The following is a 19,852-nucleotide window of genomic DNA, read 5'->3' as shown; positions in this document are numbered from 1 at the left end:
TAAGTATAGAAAACGTGCTTGTGAGAATGGGTGTGATTGGGTGAATGTGGTATGTTGTATAAAGCGCTTTGAGTACTCCAGGAGAGTAGAAAAGCCCTATATAAGAATCAGTCCATTTACATCACAGTTACAAATGTTTATTAATCGTTAAGATTACACAGGTTTATTGAGTTGCTGTGGAACACAGAATAAAAATCAACTTGTTTAGACAAAGAACCTGTTGCTGCACTGTTTTGTTGGACTCTGTCAGACTGACATGAATTTCAGTTGAAGCTACATACATCGTTCAGTCTTGTGGTTTTCATAATTCATATTTGGAAACAAAAATAACCCGTGTGTTGGAATAAATCCTTTAAACTGATGGGATTACTTGATTCATTCAGTTTTTGTCTTTGCAACTGGCAGCTTATGACCTCACGGAGACAGAAAGCTGTTTCAGCTATAGTGTCGAAGACAGCGACAAGTACTTGACTTTTAAACTTGTGGACAAAGATATGAGGTGTGAAAGCTTTGTGCCCCCCCCCCCCCGGCCTGCTCTCTATGGCACATCAGGGAATGGTCACCTGCTCTGGGAGGATGCACTCCGAGCTCTTCTCACTGCAGGGCTTTTTGAAGCAAGCAGAGAGGATGAGCTGCTGCAGGCACCTTAGTCTGAGGCTGCATGATCTCTTTGCTCTTTATATATTGCCGTCTGTAATAAAGCGAGGAGAAGATTTGATCGTGTAATTCTGATTAATATAAGAATGTGTAACATTCCACACAAGTAAGTCAATACAAAATATCTTTGAAAAACCACGACTGGTTTTGGTAATCTTCCTCTCTTTTGACAGACTTCTATACACTGAGTGCCTGGCTCAGTTTATGATGTTAGTGACGTCAGTGGGATTGGGATATGCAGCGTTTTTAAAAGTTGTGGCAGGTGACATTAGACGTTTGAACGCGCTCATTCACAGCAAGGTTCGGTGATTTGACTTCCCCTGTTGGCATTCAATCTCACCTGCTTCTCTAGCGCCTCCTTCCCAGTGGTGGACATCTTGGGAGCCGGCGCGCGCTCGCAGGTGCATCCTTCCAACAGGTAAATCCCAGCAGGGCGCGCGCTTTGCTCGTTCTCAAAGTAGAACAGTACATTCTGGTGAAGGGCGAAGAACTTCTCGTGCCATCGGCTATTCTCCGCCGTCTTCTTGCTCAGGTAGCCGCGCTTAGTCCCCTCTTTACGCGCGACCGCCGACAAAAATAGCGCATGCCCTTCGTTGTAGCGGACGCTCTTCTGCATATTGTCGTACTGTTGTGTAGACAAAAGAAAGTGCGACAACCGGTGCGTTCACTGCGAGCCCATGTTCCCCGGGGCTTGCGTGGAAACTTTGCCACAGAGCGACGGGCGGCTCAGCGGCGCCGTGGTGCATAGAAAAGTTGCCCCGCTGACGGAAGCGCTTCTGCAGAGGAACTCATAGTAAAGATGCCCGAGTCCCGCATTCACTCAAATAAATCCATCCTTCGCTTTTACAATCAAACAAATGGAAAGCGAGAGAAAGCGAGAGGCGTGCCGCTCACAAAGGGAAGAACCCTCTTAAGTGGACACAGAGTCGCAGTCCCGATAGACTGTAATCGGCTTTGGCAGTGGTTTACTCTCTCTCTCTATCGCACACTCACTCTCACTAGGTCTCTCTCGCTCTCTCTCTGGTGATGCGCGCTGATCTTGGAGTTGGCGGAATTAAAGGCGGAGCGACAGTGAGTTGGTCGATTGTGAGAGTGAGTGAGGTCTTTAAATATGTAGCTTACAGTGTAGCAAATGTGAATTATTTCTGTACTTTTTTCCAACAGCAAATGTTTTGTAGTTTTGGGAATTCATTTTATATCCAAGTTAAGTTTACAGATATTTCGGGTTATTCCTATGCATGTTTTTTTTTTTTTTTTAAATCTTAAATAGATAAAACCTTTCGATGCTCCAGGGGGAGCTGCTGGACGTGATAAACTCGGCGTCAGCTCAAGTTTGAAACGGAGAAAAATGTTACCAAAGTTCTGCAGTTTGCTTCTTGTCTTTGGCTGAGGGATGATGAAGGCTTTAGGCTACAGTAGACACTGTTAACACAGCTCCTGTGTAACTTGAATCTCTGAGTAACTTGGGGTTGTTCTAGAGGTCCACAAATTTAGAATGAGCTTCAAAGCAATCTGTCTGTCTTCAAACGGACTTTATTACGACAGTTGCTAATAAAATGTTTGATTTTGAATCCTATGTGGCAAGGATCCTTCAAAACCTACAGTATATATATATATATATATACCTTCATTCATAGCGTACATATTATGTATTAATGCAATTTGCACTAATCTTTTGCAATGCCACTCTTACTTTTTATTCTTAACTTCATTTTTATTTTCTGTTTTGTTTTTTTTTAATCACAGAGGCCCTTGCTATGCGCCTTGAATACTTTGACTTTAACTATGTTTTTTATTGTAGACGGTACTATTTTTATTCTTTATCCTGCTGCTGTAAGACAATAATTTCCCTTGTGGGAAATTGAAAGCATAGCTATTATTGTTATGTGTCACTGTGATACACTGTAGGTTCATATCATAATGTATGTTAGGATAGGATATTGTATATATACACACACAAACACACATATATACATATATACATACATACATATATATACATATACATACATACATATACATACATATACATACATACATACATACATATATATATACATACATATATATACATATATACATACATATATACATACATACACACACACACACACACACACACACACACACACACACACACACACACACACATATTTGGTGCGTATTATCTGATCTTTTAAAGCTCTTTGATGGACTGTGGGTAGCTTTTAAGGAGACACATTTCACAAATTATTTTATATTTATTATTTAAAATATTAATCAGGTTTGAAGTTTAACTTTGATTGATTCGTGAATAAACATAACTAAACTAAACCTGCTATCATAAGCGAAGTTGTACAATTGGTTTTGTGGATGCCATATATGGACAGGAACCGAATGGAATTAAAAAATGCTAAATCAGCATGGCGTCGAAGACCAGCAAGTAAGGCAGGTTTGAATTTTTTTTTTAATAATTATTAAATAACTACAATCTTGATCAGTTGGCATTATTGACGTTATGACAGTTACAGTGGAAAAGGTGATGACTGTCAGAACCTGAGATGGTTAAAATCCTTTTTTTCCCCACAAATCCACACGTACACACTAGAAAAGGAGCAGCATCACGTACTCCATCAGGTCAGCATATTTGTACTTTTGTTCTTCTCAAAGTATTCCCGTTCACTGGTATTAGGACTTTTTTCTTCATACAATGGTGTGAATAATGTTCCGGTGATGTCAAGAGTTTAACTGCAGCCATTTCATGAGGGACGATCTGTCGGAGATCCTCCAAAGGTCTGAGAGAAGTTTCTTATTCTTTCTAAAGAGAAAGAGGCAAAGACTTAAATGTTTCACACAGTATTGCATGTACAACATTGCCTGTCTTCACACTGCCCAATATGCTTACAGTCTAAACACACTGTTCCCTCACACATAGCTGTGTACAATAAAATCCATATTCCTAACCTGCAAGCTGCACCTCAAACTCCTCTGTGCGTGATTATTGTGCATTGTTTGGCTTCGCTCAAACAGAGGACAAACATTTCATATAGGGAGGATTACTCTGACAGGTGTTGTGTGAGTGATATTTCATAATGTGAGAATTACTTTGGAGGAAGCTAAGCAACACTCAGCTCCCAGCAGGCTGTCTGTTACACAGCGAGGATAGTGGCGTTTTACAAATTTACAGAGACAGAAGACTGCTTTTGGAAAAATGTGCAATATGCTGATAATTTGCTTGCAAAAAACATAAAGAAAAAACTTGGAATTGGTCATATTTCTACTTTTTAACTTGATTGTAGGCTAAATCTTTCTGATCTTGATCCTAAAAGAAAGTTCTCTGCATAAGCATTAAGGAACACAGTATTTTCAATTCCTTTCTGAAAGTGTCCAATAAAATTATCCAATGGAAAATAGGACTGGACATATGACAAACTGTGACTAAGGCTTTTTTTCCCCCAGTTTCTTCAAATTTATGCACTGGCTGTATATATTCTGCCATGGATTTGCTTGTAGGTTTCCCTGTCTTGATGAAGGGGACAAAGTCTGCACTGATTTTCCAAGAATATTGGTACATTTTCTGATTGAGATGTGGCAGCCCAAGTATAAAATCTAGCTCATTTGAGTGTTGAAGCTGAAGAAAACATTCAGTTTCATGTCTGTAGAGCTCCCTTGAGTTTTATTATTTCATGGCACACATTTCAACCCTAGTTTTCAGCTTCCAGGCTCTATTTTTTCATAAAACTCTCCAAAACACAGGACTGCATTTTGTAATGTATTGGAAGACTTACAGGATACTCAAACAAAATAGTATCACACTCACACAAAGTTAGAGGACATAAAAAAAAATTACTTAAAAAAATAGCAGCAGAAGCTCAGGTTTTCTGCCTTTTAGTTCTTAACATAGCTGACACTCCAAAAACACTGGTTTCTAAAATTCCCATAATTCAACTTGGCAGTCTCACTTTACCACTGCATGGGGAAAAAGCAAGGTTATTTAGCAACACTACAGGGGTGCCAATCATTTGAAAAAAATCAAAGCAGGCATAAATAGTGCCACAAGTGTACATCATCTGGGAACAAAAGGCTTATTTCCACAGTTCATGTTAGTATTAGAAAAGTCAACACAGTTTTCGGTCTCTTGTAAACCTTCACACACATATCTGTTACATGAATTGTACCTCTGGGATTTCACCACCCCACTGATAGCTGAACAAATTCAGGTTACTGCATTGTTTTAAAGTTGGGATGCGTCCATTCTGACTCTCCATGCTAATTTCTAAAGTAGGTTTTCAGCTGAAACAAAAACTTTTAGAATCTACTCCAGAACTACAGCATACATTGATCCTCATACTATTAAACTGATCTCAATGTGTAATTTAAGTGGAATCATGCCTTTACGAAATGGTTAAATGTGAACGCGTACCTTCTAGCGTCGACCACTTTCTCCAGCTCTCTGGCTTTGTGAGCAGCAGTGAGCAGTATAGGATCTGGGATGTCAGCCAGTCGGGCAACGTTCAGACCATAGCTCCGCCCTGCAGCTCCTTCAGTTAACTGGTATAAGAAGGTAATGAACTCTGGCTGAACTTCTCCATCTGTTAGTGCACATCATATACACGTAATATATTACAATCTTAAAGTGTCAAGCATTTGCAAATGACCAAAGTTGAAATCATTCCAATCATTCGAAGCAACAGGGAAACCAAAAATTAATGAAAACACTGAAAACAGTGTGTACATACCATCAGTGTCAGCAGAGATATCAGGTTCATTGAGCAAGAAAGCCATGTGGTAGTTAGACACATGTTCAGGATACACCCGCTCCAGCTCACACAGAGGAGGATAATGGGTTACAAACAGGGTTAGGGCTTTCACCTAAGAGAGAGAGTGAGATGGATAAGCAATAACATCCAGAAACATTGAGTACATGGCACCTCTGGAAACTTCTTCAGTCTTTTACACTTATTCTTTAAAATGTTAAGGATCAGGATAAAAGCACAAACAGGGTCATCCATTTTCAAAAGCAACTGGTATACTGTGTGAGAAACTATTCAGTAAAAAACAGCAAGCTGCAGGTAGGGATGGCATCATTGCGCTTGAAGCTCTGCAGGCTCCCAGAAATGGTTGTCACTTTTGTTGCAGAAAATGTTCTTCATCTAGGTAAACTGCAACAAAAAAAGTGAGCGCAGGCGATCCAGTGATAACATTAAATGAGCCTCCAGCTTCATTTTATCTGATTGAAGCTTGGATACAGTAAATGACTGCAACAAAGGAGGAAAATTGGACTTAAAAGGGCAAAAGGAATCTTGAAATCTTTAGCAACATGTTTCAAAATGAGTTCAGTTTCCAGTTTATGGAATTTATCTTATGTGCTCCATCTATAAAACAATGGTAAAATAGTTATTTTTGCACAGAGACCATTAAGTATGGTATCCACTGGTTAATTAATGCTAGATCGTCAGTCTAGAGAGATAAGCGTTTTCATACCCACTGTGATGAAAATGGTCCTCCTAAAGACTAATGCACTTGTAAGGTACCCATTCGATTACTTTAAGATGGGCTGCAGATATTGAAAGGAAAGTGAAGGCTTGTGAAACGGGTGTCCAGAGGAAAGCTCTGATTAATAAGGCAGCTCTACTTGTAAACATCTAGACTTCTAGACTACAAAGCCTGTGAAGCTTTTCTTCCCCCCCCCCCCCCAGGGCTGACCTTAAATACTACCATTCAAAAACTCTGCCTCTTACAAACCATACAGAAGATTATAAGCTTATAGGAAATTTGATATCCCACTATCACCAGACTATGTTTATTACATCAAAGGACTAAGCACAAAACAGCTAATCAACTAATCACTGTGCAAGAATAATGTTGCACTTGGCTTCTTAGAAAACAGTTATTTTGTTTGAGAGCAGCCTTCCTCTCTCTCTGCCCAGTGTGAAAAGATGAAAAAAATGCAACATGCAAAAAAGTTAAAAAGCTGTTCTGAGGAAACCTACCAAGTAATCACTGTACTGGAAGTACAGTGATTACTTGACTACAAAACAAATGTGCAGCATGGAAACATATTAGATGAGACATTTGTGTCCATTTCCAGCAATGCGCCTGATTCTAATGCTAAACACAGTCACTTAAACCTGCCTCCATCAATGCCAAATAAGCAGATTCCAGCAGATGTAACAGCCTCTCGCATCCGTCCTTTTTAATAGACAGGGAGTTGAAATATTGGTGAAATAAAAATGGATTCAAAAGCAATCAGAGTGAGCAAAAATTTGTGACTCAAGAAGAGCCACAAACCATCAAATACACTCCATGTGGAATTTCTAGTGTGTTAAATCCCCTTGCCTAGAGTGTCAGTCTTGATTCTAACCTCTCCCAATTGATGGTGCCATTTCTATATTTGAGTTTACATTTTTAACATGCTAATATTGCTAACTGAGAGAAACAGAGTATACCCGAGGCTGCTGAGAATATCATTAATTTTGCAATCTCTGGACATGACTCAAAGTCATTTCCCTGGATGGAGAATTTAGGATGCATTTATTCTGAGCATGATGTGAGGATTTGTATTCAGTTTCATCAGAATTGTTAAATCACAAATGTGGTAATGAAGCTTAGTTAGGGGATCACTTAAGTCAGTAGGAATCCTAAATGTCTATAGAATTTGTGATAATCCATGTATTAGATCAGCTGTATTTACACCGAGGCTCCCAGTGGGTCATGAAATGAATATAAGGGGTCACCAGAAAATTACTTTGATAGGAAACAATGAATAACAAAAATGAGATCACATGCACATATGGATCACAGTTTAGGCTGACAACCACTGCGATCGAAGACAAAATATTAGAGGAGAAAATGGAAACTTGGAACTGCCAATGAGACCAGATGAAATTTAAGAACTGGAACTTTTGATGACCTTTAAGGCCTCTGCGATTCTTTTCTGGCATACTCACCAATCTGTGTGCTGACATTTTTAACCACTTCAACAACAGCACTAATTTACCAATATCTGCATTTTGTTCTATCAAGTTTTTCTTAGTCTTTTGACTTAATAGTATATTTATCCATTTACTTACTTTTTTAATTTCTAAAAAAAAGAGGAAAAATAATAGAAAGACAAAAAGGAAAAAGAAAAGAGATTAAGTAATACATACTGTGCACCAAATGGTAGGTATTACAACAAATGTTAAATTATGTAACACTGTGTTACTGCAACTAAGCCAAAGCAGCAGCTGAAAAACAAATAACAGAGCATCAATATCAACTGTTCTTTGGCTTGGCATTACTTAAGTGCCTCTGTACCCCTGCAGTATGCTGAATCAATACAAACTATTGTGTAAACCCCCCACCACCACCCTCTCCTAGTCTGTTTACTTTTTCCCCTTTGTCTTAAGGATTCCCATTTTCAGTCACTTCAGGGTTTTTTTTTTGCCTGTCACTGTAAATACCAAATTTAGGCGTTTTAGGCTCTGGAGAGATTTTCAGCAAAGTGAAGACACGTCACTCCATCCTGTGATTCTTTAATCTCCGTCAATCCTGGGAGCTATCCAAAGGCTACACGGCTGAACTGTGGCATTAAGGTTAAGACATGAAAATCACAAAAAGCGAGTGGTGCATGCACTCACTCACCCAGCCTCTGTCAAATGCATGCACAAACATTTTACCTAGCGCTGCTCTCTCAAGACAGCCGCTGAAAGCTGTTAACGAAAATAAATGCATTTCCTTTTCCTGATTACTTTAACAACCCAATCATGTAAATGGAGAAGTGAGTGCAGAAGTACTGTGAAAACCTTTTCTCCCACTCGCTATAAACTGATTTGAAAACTGAAAATACATTAACGACTGATATAAAAACTGCTATAATTAACCACCAAGCCCAGTGATGACAGTAATGACAAGAATGTATGTACGATCTCTCGTGGTAGAGCAGGCCTAAATTTCACATCATCACAGTAGACAGGTTGCTGCGGGAGTCCAAGCGGGCTCCAGGATCAGCCCACTAACCGCTTGCTCTAGGAAAGGTCACATGTCAGTAGTAATACATCTGTCTAAAAGACATGTGCAGGGTCACTCCCACACTCCTCAAACAACACACGCAGTACAGTCTCGTTTTCAAAACATGTGGAGTACAGTGCAATAAAATGATGTCTAAACCAATTAAACATTTGAAAAGAAGACTCGTCATATAGGTGGCATTTTTCACTCTCAAAGTGGAAGCTTGCTATTGGTGGAAGTCCATATGTCGAAGGGCCTTATTGGTGGAATACCACTGGAAAAGATTAAGTGTGTTCATGGACTTTTGTTCATGAATGTTTTCTTTCTGATGAAGGCTTATATGCTGAAATGTGTTACTGTTTTAGATTTCATGCTAGAATTGCATTTCGAAAGAGGTGGGACAGATGAAAAAATAAAGTTGTGTAATGCTAAAAAAGAAAAAAAAAAGAAACACCCTCTCACAACTAATTAGGTTAATTGGCAACAAAGCAGTAACAAGACTAAGGGCATCTCGGAATTTTCCAGAATTAAAACTGGGGGCTTTTAGTCTGTGAAAGATAATGTGGGCAAATAGTTTAAAAACAAAATAGGAATAGCATAATGCCATCATTTTTCTGTCTTGCATAATATTAAAGAATCTGTGAAATCTCTGTAATTAAGGGGCCAGGACATAAACTAATACTGAGTAGCCATGATGTTTAGGCCCTCAGGCATGTAATGTAATGAAAAGAAATCACTGCATGGGTTCAGCAACATTTCTGAAAACTGCTGTCAGTGCCACTCCATCCTCAAATCCAAGTTAAAACTTCTAATAGCACAATAATACTAATATTATTAATAATAAATGTAAAAAACCCCACAGAGACTGATGCAAAGCAGAAAACTGTTCTGTGGATGGAAGCTACATCCTTTGAGCTAAAGATGAGAGAGAGACCATGTGCCACACAGTTGAAAAGCCAGCATCTGCAATGTTACAAGGGTGCATTAGTGCATAAGCAATCTGGACATCTATAAAGACAAATGAGATATATATATATATATATATATATATATATATATATATATATATATATATATATATATATATATATATATATATATATATATATATATATATATAGAGGGAGAGAGAGAGAGAGAGAGAGAGAGAGAGAGAGAGAGGGTAGCAACATAAGCCGGTATTCACAAAGTGTCTTTGGAAATCGAGGTCTTTCCTATTTTAGTGCCAAACCACATTCTGCTCATGCTACAACAGTAAAAGCAACAGTGATAAACTATCCTGCCTGCAGTCAGACCTGTCACCTGCTGAAAACATCTGGTTCATCAAAAAACAAAAAAATGCAAAAATATACACCCCAAATTCTGTGCAGATTTAATATGCTTTAGGAGAGGATTTCGCTTGCAAAAGTTCAGGAGTTGTTCTCCTCAGTGCCTAAACACCTACAGAGTGCTGTTTAAAGAAGAAGTGATGCAACACAGTGGTAAACATGTTGTGAACGCTTCCCCACCGCTTCTGAGATGCTCTTTTTCATATCCAGTCATGGCATGATTCAGAGTATGTAGTCTTTGAAAGTGTTAATAAAACAAATTCAAAATTATCAATTTTTTTTTTCTATATCAATGAAAATGTCTAAGTCGTAAGATTTGGTATGGTGCCCCGCTGTTTATGTTGTACTATTTTATATTAAATGCATTATTACAAATTCCAAAAATCATTGCAGTCTGCAATTTATTATTTACACCTGTTTAATGACACTGGACCAAAAAAAAAACTGAGCATGACAGGAGGAGGTTGCAGTCTGGAAAATGATCTGATTAAGTGCTAATGGTTGCTAATTACCGGACCACCCCGGGGTGCACTGAAAGCTGAAGAAATCAGAGCTGAAACAATTAGTTAACTAATTAATTAGTCATTGATAAAGCTAATTCATTAAGAATTTTTCCCATTCTCTTCCGCTTATCCTTACCGGAGTCAGGATGGGGTTGTGAGAGTTTATCCCTGCTACCATTGGGTGAGATATCAGGTTTTTAAAGAGTGAAAATCCAAAGTATTACCTGCAAGCAGTTACAAAAACAAATACTCCTTGAGGCTGAGAAAACGGACACTTAGCATTTCTCACTATCTTTGCTCATTTTTCTAGAATCCAAATGTTTTAAACCTTAAAAAACTTATAAGAAAAACAAAAAATATATTTTGGTTATCAGTCTGGCAAAGTAAAATGAGCTGAAAACATAAGCCTGATGTAACATCACCAATTAAAGCTCACTTGTCATCTGTCGTGTTTCCATATTCCAGGCTTTTAGCATACAGCTGTTTGTTTACAGAACCAGGAGATTTTATACAGACCGCCACAGAGACAGACAAACAGACTAATAACCTGCCCTTTCCTAAAGATGATGATGATTGCCTGGTATTGAGTCACCTTGTTTCCTCCAGTATGTTTCTAAATCTGGTTTAAAGCTCCAAATTTGTCTCAGGTCCAGGTCTCTGCATCTGCACCTTGAAAGACTTATTAGAACTGTTTTATATTCATACCTTGTGCAAAACAAGAACATAAGCATGCTCCAAAGTGTGCTTCCAGCCAGTAATATGATCCGCTGGAAAAAGGCTAGAGGTGTCAACACTACTACTTCCATCTCTTTGTCTTGCTACTTCCCTCTATCCAATTAGACTCAAATGCAGTTCAAACTCAACACCCTTTGTATTCTCGGCTCACACAGGTAGCAAGGCTTTCGGTGAGGTGCTTGTGTGTGAGAGAGTGGAAGATTTTGTGAAAATATGCCGCTGGTGTGTAATTTGACGTCTTTTGTTTAAACAAAGACCGCTTTTTAGTAGTCAAGCGCTTTACTAGAGGTAAGGACTGCAGCAGTGAAAAAGAGTAGCATAAAGTTAAAGTTGCCAATTTGCAACATCTTCACAGGAGGTAGTTAATTTGAAGGTAATTCAAAACATCCAAATGAATGGAAAGCAAGCTTCAACATTTTCAACAGGACATCAAAATTGTCTGTACAGTCACCAGGCAACACTGATAAAAGCCGCTTTGAACATTTGGTCAGCTTGTTCTACTCTTCTCTTACTCATGAACAAGACTGGGAGATACCATTTCCATGACTTGACATGACCATATTTGGCACGCCTGAAATTTAGTTGGGCGTATAATGCCAATTCATCTAAACCCATTTACAAAGAACAGGGTGTCTTCCTCTTCTTATTGAAAGTCGTTATTAAGGCAGAAGGAAAAGGAAACACAGCCTACACAGTGCTCGCACTTTTTTGGTAACACCTTCCTTTCGATACTATGGGTAGGGACGTGTGAATATTCAAATAGTAAAAAGTATTAGAGTACAAAACAGTAAACAAAAAAACTTATTGGTAGAACTTTACTTACTTTTACTCACATTTTACAGAAAGGACATACAGTGCAGACTCATTTAAGTTTTAGACATATCTCAGCCTGAAAAGGATTCATTATTTTTCCCCCTCATCAATCTATACACACTACTGCACATTGACAAAGCAAAGAACATTTCGGCGGAGAATTTTATACTGTCAGAAAAAAGGTCTGAAATATCCTACTTGGCATTCACATCGTTTACTTAATACTCAAAGCACCTTTTACAGAAATGACGGCCTTAGATTTTCTTGGGCAAGATCTTTCAAGGTTGACACACCTTTTTACACGGTTTCTGCCATTCTTCTTGGCAGAATAATTCAAGTTTAACCAGGCTGGGTGGGAACAGGGTGTACAGTCATTTCCACGCTTCTCCAGAGAAAATAATAGCCTAATCTGTTTAATATGAGTCAGATGAGGACAAAGTGGAAATGTTTGCCCATAATGCATAGAGCCACGTCTAGCAATAACCAAATACAGCTTATCAGCACAAACACCTCATGCCAACTGTCAAGAACTGTGTTTTAAGATAGATGAGTTGGGCTTGTTTTACAGCCACAGGACCCGAGCACCTTACAGGCTTTGAGCCAGCCATGAGGTTTTCTGTATATCAAAGTATTCTAGATTCAGATGTGAGGCCATCTGTCCAACTGCTAAAGCTCAGGCCAAATTGGGTCATGAAACAGGACAATGATCCCAAGCATACCAGTGAATAAACACCATATGGCTAAAAAGAAACGAATCAAGGTGTTGCAATGGCCCAGGCAAAGTCCAGACCTCAGCACGACTGAAATGCCCTGGTAGGATCTTAAGGGCACGGAGCATAAACGAACAAAACTCAATGAACTGATGTAAAGAAGATCAAAAACGTCTGGCACAATGATAAAATGACTGATTCAAGTTATTTCAGCTAATGGTGGTTCTACAAGCTACTAAATCATGGGATGTACTTAGTTTTCCAGTGTTTCTTTTTCAGATGACTTTATGGCCAATTTAATATCACCATAACAAGTGAAGTAAATAAGTAAATGCTAAATATATGTTCTTAACAGACCTCAAAGTCTAAACTTCAGTCTTGTATCTAAGGATGGTTATAACACTTTTTGCATGGCAGAGTTTTAATCTAAACTGAGCTCCAAATCACAACATGGCACTTTTTTTAAGGTAAGGACTTTACATACCTTAAAGACCTTAATACAGGAAAAAAACAACAACAATCAGACAACCTATATGAGCACTTAGCAATAGTGGGAAGGAAAAACTTCCTTTTAAGAGGAAGAAACTTTTAGCAGATTATATTCAGTCAGGACAGATCCTTGCTCTGAGGTAGTGGTTCACAATGCTGAAAACGATTTGTGACCCCTCATTAATGCCAGTAGTGTGTATGCATGTTGCGGGTGGTTTAACGAAATTAATTTTTCATCTGGAACATTTTCAGATGTCCCAAGAAGTAAAACGATTTAGTATTTTATTCAGAAAAGTTCACACTAATTTTATATACTCTTAATATCACAGTTTGTTTCTCATCTCTTTTGGTTTTTATCCTGAGATACTGTTCTTGGGTTCTGAACCACATGCTCGGAAGCCTGTTTCTATACAATATACACAAAAGAGTGACACTCTGAATACAAGTCGTGCAGTCAAATAAGTCACAACTTGAAATTTTGAGAAAGTAATGGAATTACTGTGTACTGAGAGACAAGAGAACAGAATTTTATTCATGTGTATGAGTGAAGTGCAAGCATAGCGCAGGGCAGAGTGCTGTGGAGCACATTTGGGTCTTTGTAGGAGCTCTGTGCATCAGCATGAGCACATCAGACTATTTTACGCCCACATGAGTGATACAGTACATTGCACTGAAAATTTACTCATTAGTGTGCAGCCAAAAGTGAGCTTTTGCGAGTTCTACTTCTCCACAAAGCTGGACTTGCTTCTCTCTGCTATTACAGTGTAAAGTTACAACACGAGGGCAGTCACATGCAAACCGAGTAAGGAGCAATGTGCAGTGTTAAACTTTGTGTAGAGCCAAAAACAGGACATGCTGTTATTGTGATTAAGAGTCCACAACGGCTTAAGAAGAGGATGGACATCAACGTGAAACCCAGAGATTTTGAGGAGAAGCAACCTCTAGTTTTAGAAGTCTTTTCCCTTCAGCTTACCAGTTTATTTTTCTCTTTCTGCATCAAGGCTGCCTCTATTATTGAGTGAAGTTATGAAACCCATCTACATTCTTAACCAGCTCTCAGGTGAATGTTGGGGACAGGAAAAGGTGTGTTACTATAACAACCAAGTCAAAGGAGGAGTTGTCTGACTTTTGACGTGAACAGCTGAGTCTGTTGAGGAGGGGGACGGAGCAGAGGAGGATGAGTAGGAGGTAGAGGAGTCGGCATGAAAGGCTCTGCATGTCTGCCTGTGCTAAAGAGGCCTTTTGCTGCAAAAGCTTAACTTCTTTTGTGCCCTTTTGTTTGCCTTTCCTTTAATAGCAAGGCTTTTCTAACAAATCAATGCTGTTATACAACAGGTAGTCAGAGAGCTCCCTTTCTTGTGCCATCAGCATCTCCCTGCTGCATTAGGTGCTACTTAAACATTTTCATTCTATGTTTTCCAGCAGAATTACATAACCCAAGACTCTGTCCAAAGATTGATGTGGAACTGGCAAAAAATGAAACCCGTATAGAGTTTTTCAAAGATAAATGTTTATTCATCTATATTTGAACAAGGTTAACTCGATCCAATTTGAAGCATTTGGACTCGAATTTTGGAAAAACAGAAATAAATCAGAATCAAAACTCAGGCTCTCACAGGCTGCTTACAGTTTGTAAGCTTTGATTAGCACTAAGCAGAACTCCAGAAACCCATTGATAATATCTGTCACAGTGGAATAAAGTGGGAGCTGCACCCTGGGATTGAAGAGACCCAAATTCAGAATCTGTGGCTTGCGTAGTCCATTGACTGTCAGCTTAACATCTGGCGTTGTGGGTATCCACAACAGCCTGCAAAACAATGTGCCTCAAGTGTGAGATTAAATGCATGCTCCCTAAGGTCAACGTAGACCATCTGAGTTGATAACTCCTTTCTCTCCAGAGAAGCTGGAGCCTGGAGGGCACTAACACGCACAACCAACTGCTAAAAACACAAACCTCTGCAGTGTGTATGCGAAGTCTGTTAGTAGGGCTGGGCGATATGACCCAAAATTCATATCTCAATATTTTTTAGCTGGATGGCGATATAAGATATATATCTCGATATTTTTTTTTAAGCCATAAAGTAAGAACAAAAAGAGAGTTCTTAGTTAAAGCTGTGTCCCAGATGTCACACAGGCACTTTTATTAACATACAGCACAGATGTACATGAAAAATTACTCAAAAATAAATTATGAGCATTCATTAAATAATAATGCTCCATAAATAAAATAAAACAATGTTGTTTTTGTGCATAACAAAGAGCTCACAATTGGGCAGTCAAAATGTAAACTAAAAGACGCTGAGCGTAATAACAAAGACAGACAGATTTCACAGCAGCTCTATTTCCAAGTTTTACAGCGTGACTGACAGCCTGGAGTTTGAAATCCGCTTCATAACCACGTACGTCTCTTACAGGTGCTATTTATGGTCCTTATACACACACAATATGGTAATATTACGTTGGAGCACAGTACGTATCACTCCGCGAGGCTCCTCGGTAGCCGTAATGCGCCGACAATCTATCAAGCGGTGCAGCTCCGTAGCTGACCAAAGTCGTACTCAAACATTTTTGACAGATTGCTGAGCGCCGCGTACCACATAAAATCGGTTCGCGGCCATCAAGCACAACCAGAATTCATACATAAGGCGCGCTGTCAACTTTTGAGAGAATGAAAGGATTTTAGGCTATGCAGCCCGTAGGGACTAGCGCGGTTAGCTCGTTAGCATGGTTAGCTCGTTAACACGTTGACGCCGTCCAGCCCCACGCATGGGGCGATGCGCAGTAACTCGTTAACGGAGATTTGCCGTGTCCATCTTGTCGCTGCCTGCACGTGAAGCGATGGGGGAGGAGGGGGAGTTGTGTTCAGTGAAGGATAGAGGCGAGGCGGAGTAATGTTGCGTAGAGACAAAAGTAGACGAAAGAGAGGCAAACTTGCGGCTCCACAACTATAAGTATAAGGTAACATAGACTATATCGATATAAAGGATATTGTCACATCTTATATCTCGTATAAAAATATATCGATATGTTTTAAAAACTCGATATATCGCCCAGCTCTATCTGTTAGCTTCTTGTAGTCTCTTTTAGTTTTTGTCTTTTTTGTGTGTTTTCTGCAAACTACAGAATTGCCTGTGTATCAGCTTCAGTGACTTTGGGCATTTTCTTATCACCAGCACTGTGATAAACTTATTTTCAACCAGTTTTGATTTGTGTTCATTGATTGAGAGCCATTTGTTTATCAAACATTTAGAAATACAACATAAATGGTAAGAAAGGTGACATACTCACTGTCTTATATTACTGCTATAACCACACTACTTTTGTTTGCTGCATACCCAAATTTGACATGGATGGCATTCTAAAAGGGGATAACGTGGTTTTCAGATAATTATTTGTTTTTGTTGCTATAGAAAATGTTTAATATGTAATATTTTTTACCCACGAGATAATTAACTTGGTCACTGTGCTATTTGGTGCCTGGTCAATGTGTCAGAAAAAAACAGTATTCGCTTGCCGAAAGATCAGCAGAGAGTGCTTTTTCTTTCTGCTAGAAAAAGGTTTCATAAGAGAGGAGCGTGCCAGCCCAAAAACCAAAACTAAAATTTAAAACAGACTAAGAAGCCCCAGGGAGCTGCAGCATCGAATAATATCAGTGCTGGGTTGTTCTACGGCAACATCTTTCACATGACCTGAAACAATTTGGCCAACTCAGTTGACCCGTTTGACAAAATATGCAACATCAGAGGAGTAATTCCAAACTAAAATGGAATCAGAAAACATGGAGTAAGAACAAAGGAAGCCTGATTTCTTTCTTTAGTCTGTTATACGATGGAAAATACTGCGAGCGTAAACAGCTGAGAAGACAAACAGCTGTGTCCAAACTGATGCCACAACCTCAAGCACTCAGCCTGTGTCAAGCAGTCATAATGATTTTTCTGTGCTGACAGTAACGATCCATTAATTCAGCAAAAACTTGAAAATTACAGATACCGTGACTTTATTTGACTTGGCAATTTCAGTTAACAATAACACAACCCCCATCCCCCTCAAAGTGCCGCTCATCTGTCCTGCCAAAATAAAGATACGCAACACTGTGCAACATCCCGAGGGCTCCTGACTGCGCCAGTTCACATAATCCCAGCAGAGCACACACACATGCGCACGGGCAGTCTCTCATCCAAACACTCATTCCAGGTATTCAGAGGTGAAACAGCACGTATCTGCTGCCCCGTCTACCCTCTTTAGCGAACCATTGCGTGTGAGCCACTCTTCTCCTGCCTTTGGCTAAAATTAGACTTTTCTAACTTCTGTCCACGCCAGTTTAATGAACGCTGACAGGAGGTGAGAGCGGATTTGGCCACAATTATGTCCAAGCACAACGTTGGACAATGGACAGCGTGTCATCAGCTTTAATTATGTCAGCATTTTAGGATGCTGCACTGCAACATAAGTCATGAAGCAGTCCTCCATGTGCCTCCTCTCATTTCTTTTTCCATTATGTCCTCCTGTCTATTAGGATAGCAGCAGCAAGTCCAAAATATCCTGGCATGCTGCGCAATATATAAATAAAAACATAACGTAATGACTTACTAATTATTTAGACACCATATTTTCAGCCTTGTCTCTTGCATACTGAGATTTCTCCAGATTCTTTAGACATTACCTAATGGAGGTGCAACCCTAATGTCTGATGACATCAGACCTTTTATGGTTTTTAAGCCTGTGTGATACACATGGGAGTAGCACTGGTGAATTTACAGCAACAAGTGGGCATAATGTGTCTGACTCCTACTCGCTCTGCCCAAGCAGAGCCCCTAAATAAACCAAACAGAATATTTCCGGCAGTCAGAACAGGTCTGACATAAGACTGTGGTACGTACGAGAACGGGAAAACAGCTTAGGAAACTTTCTTTTTTTTTTGTACACAGTCAAGTTAGGCAATCTTTGTGTTCGTCTCCTTCGAGATCACCTTCTGGTGCCTCTCTGGATCATTTTCAGTGTAAGTGTCATTTTTAGGTCACTGAGTAGATGTCCCATGCTGTTCCTTTTGAAAACTGCTCAGCGGTATCTGGAGACTCAGCTGTCATAATCAGCAGTGACTCTTCTAACAACATTTGGGTGAGTTTGAAACAGAAGTTGATGTTTGTTCGTTGCCCAAATTTGAGGTCTGTAGTGAAATTGCAGTGGGCACAGTGCAAGGGAGTGATCTAAAAATAAAAGCTCAAAGCTGGCCAATAAGATGACCCTGAAGAGAAATCCAGAAGGATTTTAGATAAGGTTTACGATTTTAGAGACATGCTCCAACAAATATTTGATCCATGTATTTATAATAAATAAATTATAAATGTGTCTGTAGAATTTACACTTAAATTATTTGCAAATAACCGTTTCCTGTCAAGACTTTTATACATTGAACTTGATATGGAAACATGGTAGCAGTCTTAGTCCTTTCTGCTGGATTATCTCACTCTAAAACAAACACTCAAGGATGTCTGCAGCACCATCAAGTATATGCAATCAAATAATTGTATGCAAACAAATGGACACACACACACACACACACACACACACACACACACACACACACACACACACACACACACACACACACACACACACACACTTTACCAAAGGCAATTACCTTTATGATTAAGTAGGCTGGTATCAAGATCCCACAATGTTTGTGGAATTATGAAAAGGATTAATTGGCACATGTTTAAAGATATCTCTATGGTTACCAAGCCCAGGTAGCCTGCCTATGCTTTTTTACTGATTGCTCTTCTAATTTTCATTTCCACATTCATTAATTTAATTGTTTTATTTAAATGCCATCGTTGTAGTGCTTACATTGCACACACTTACATCTTTGATGAAATATTCCAGGGTGGCATAGGCGATGGCAATTCCATCATGGGTGCTTGTGCCCCGTCCCAATTCATCAAGGATGACCAATGACTGCTTGGTCGCACGGGAAATTATGTCTGAGGCCTCTGTCAGCTCTTCCATGAATGTACTACGGCCTTTGTAGATGTTGTCTGAAGCTCCCATCCTGATCAATCAGAAAAGGGGAAAAAAGACAGAGAAAATAAGTAAGCCATAAAGTGAAACACGATATTTTTGTCTTTTGAGCATTTCAGTTTCAATCACAGAGTCAAACATTTTTGTGGTACGACGTTGCAGACTACACAATAAATTACTGGTTAAATGCCAGGGACTCCCGGCCAACCAAAACCAAATAAAAAATTACATGTTTACTTGTGGAAACTTTGTGGTGATAGCATTGCATTATAGTGATGGACAGTTTGAGAGTCATGTGAAAACTAAGTAAACCTTTACCATTTCCATAGGAGTTAAGAGGATAATTAAGAGCACTGTGCTGCTAATCAAAAGTACTCAAAGTAATCATCACTGACCACCTTTGTGAAAGGCAGTTTTTACATGACGCCATATTTAGCAAAAACCAAACACCACACATCAAAACAGACTCAAACAATTCAAAGCAGAGCAGCAAAGGTGCCACGATGGTCCAGTCAAAATCCAGACTTCAGTTCAATGGAAATGCTGTAGCGGGACCTTAAAACCACTAAGTGTAAATGAATGATGTCAATGAAGTGAAGCAACATTGTAAAAAAAAAAAGAAAAAGAA

At 39.2% G+C, this 19,852-nt stretch overlaps 2 protein-coding genes across 4 annotated transcripts in view; both read right to left on the bottom strand.

Moving 5' to 3' along the window:
• Positions 1 to 1,734, bottom strand: part of LOC309719037 (ras-specific guanine nucleotide-releasing factor 2-like) — a 44,395-nt gene extending 42,661 nt beyond the window's left edge. Inside the window, 1 exon segment of the mRNA XM_082554804.1 lies at positions 998 to 1,734. Within this exon segment, the coding sequence (XP_082410930.1) occupies positions 998 to 1,273 (276 nt within the window). The 5' untranslated portion in view covers positions 1,274 to 1,734.
• A 1,346-nt stretch (positions 1,735 to 3,080) lies between these two features.
• msh3 (mutS homolog 3 (E. coli)) overlaps positions 3,081 to 19,852 on the bottom strand; it is a 55,189-nt gene continuing 38,417 nt past the window's right edge. For 2 of the 3 annotated variants that reach the window (XM_082553436.1, XM_082553437.1), the window contains exons 21-24: positions 19,069 to 19,255; positions 5,376 to 5,508; positions 5,060 to 5,228; positions 3,081 to 3,454 (exon numbers count right to left, since the gene is read on the bottom strand). In XM_082553436.1, coding sequence (XP_082409562.1) covers positions 3,373 to 3,454; positions 5,060 to 5,228; positions 5,376 to 5,508; positions 19,069 to 19,255 — 571 coding nt within the window. In that variant the 3' untranslated portion in view covers positions 3,081 to 3,372. Of the gene's footprint in view, positions 3,455 to 4,608; positions 4,930 to 5,059; positions 5,229 to 5,375; positions 5,509 to 19,068; positions 19,256 to 19,852 lie in introns of those variants that run through there. The other variant, XM_082553438.1, reaches the window with a different exon arrangement.

Source organism: Aulonocara stuartgranti (genome assembly GCF_965226115.1).
Source record: "Aulonocara stuartgranti genome assembly, chromosome: 12".
Classification (NCBI taxonomy): domain Eukaryota; kingdom Metazoa; phylum Chordata; class Actinopteri; order Cichliformes; family Cichlidae; genus Aulonocara; species Aulonocara stuartgranti.
The sequence above is the reverse complement of the archived record's forward strand: the minus strand, read 5'-3'. Positions and strand labels throughout refer to the sequence as shown.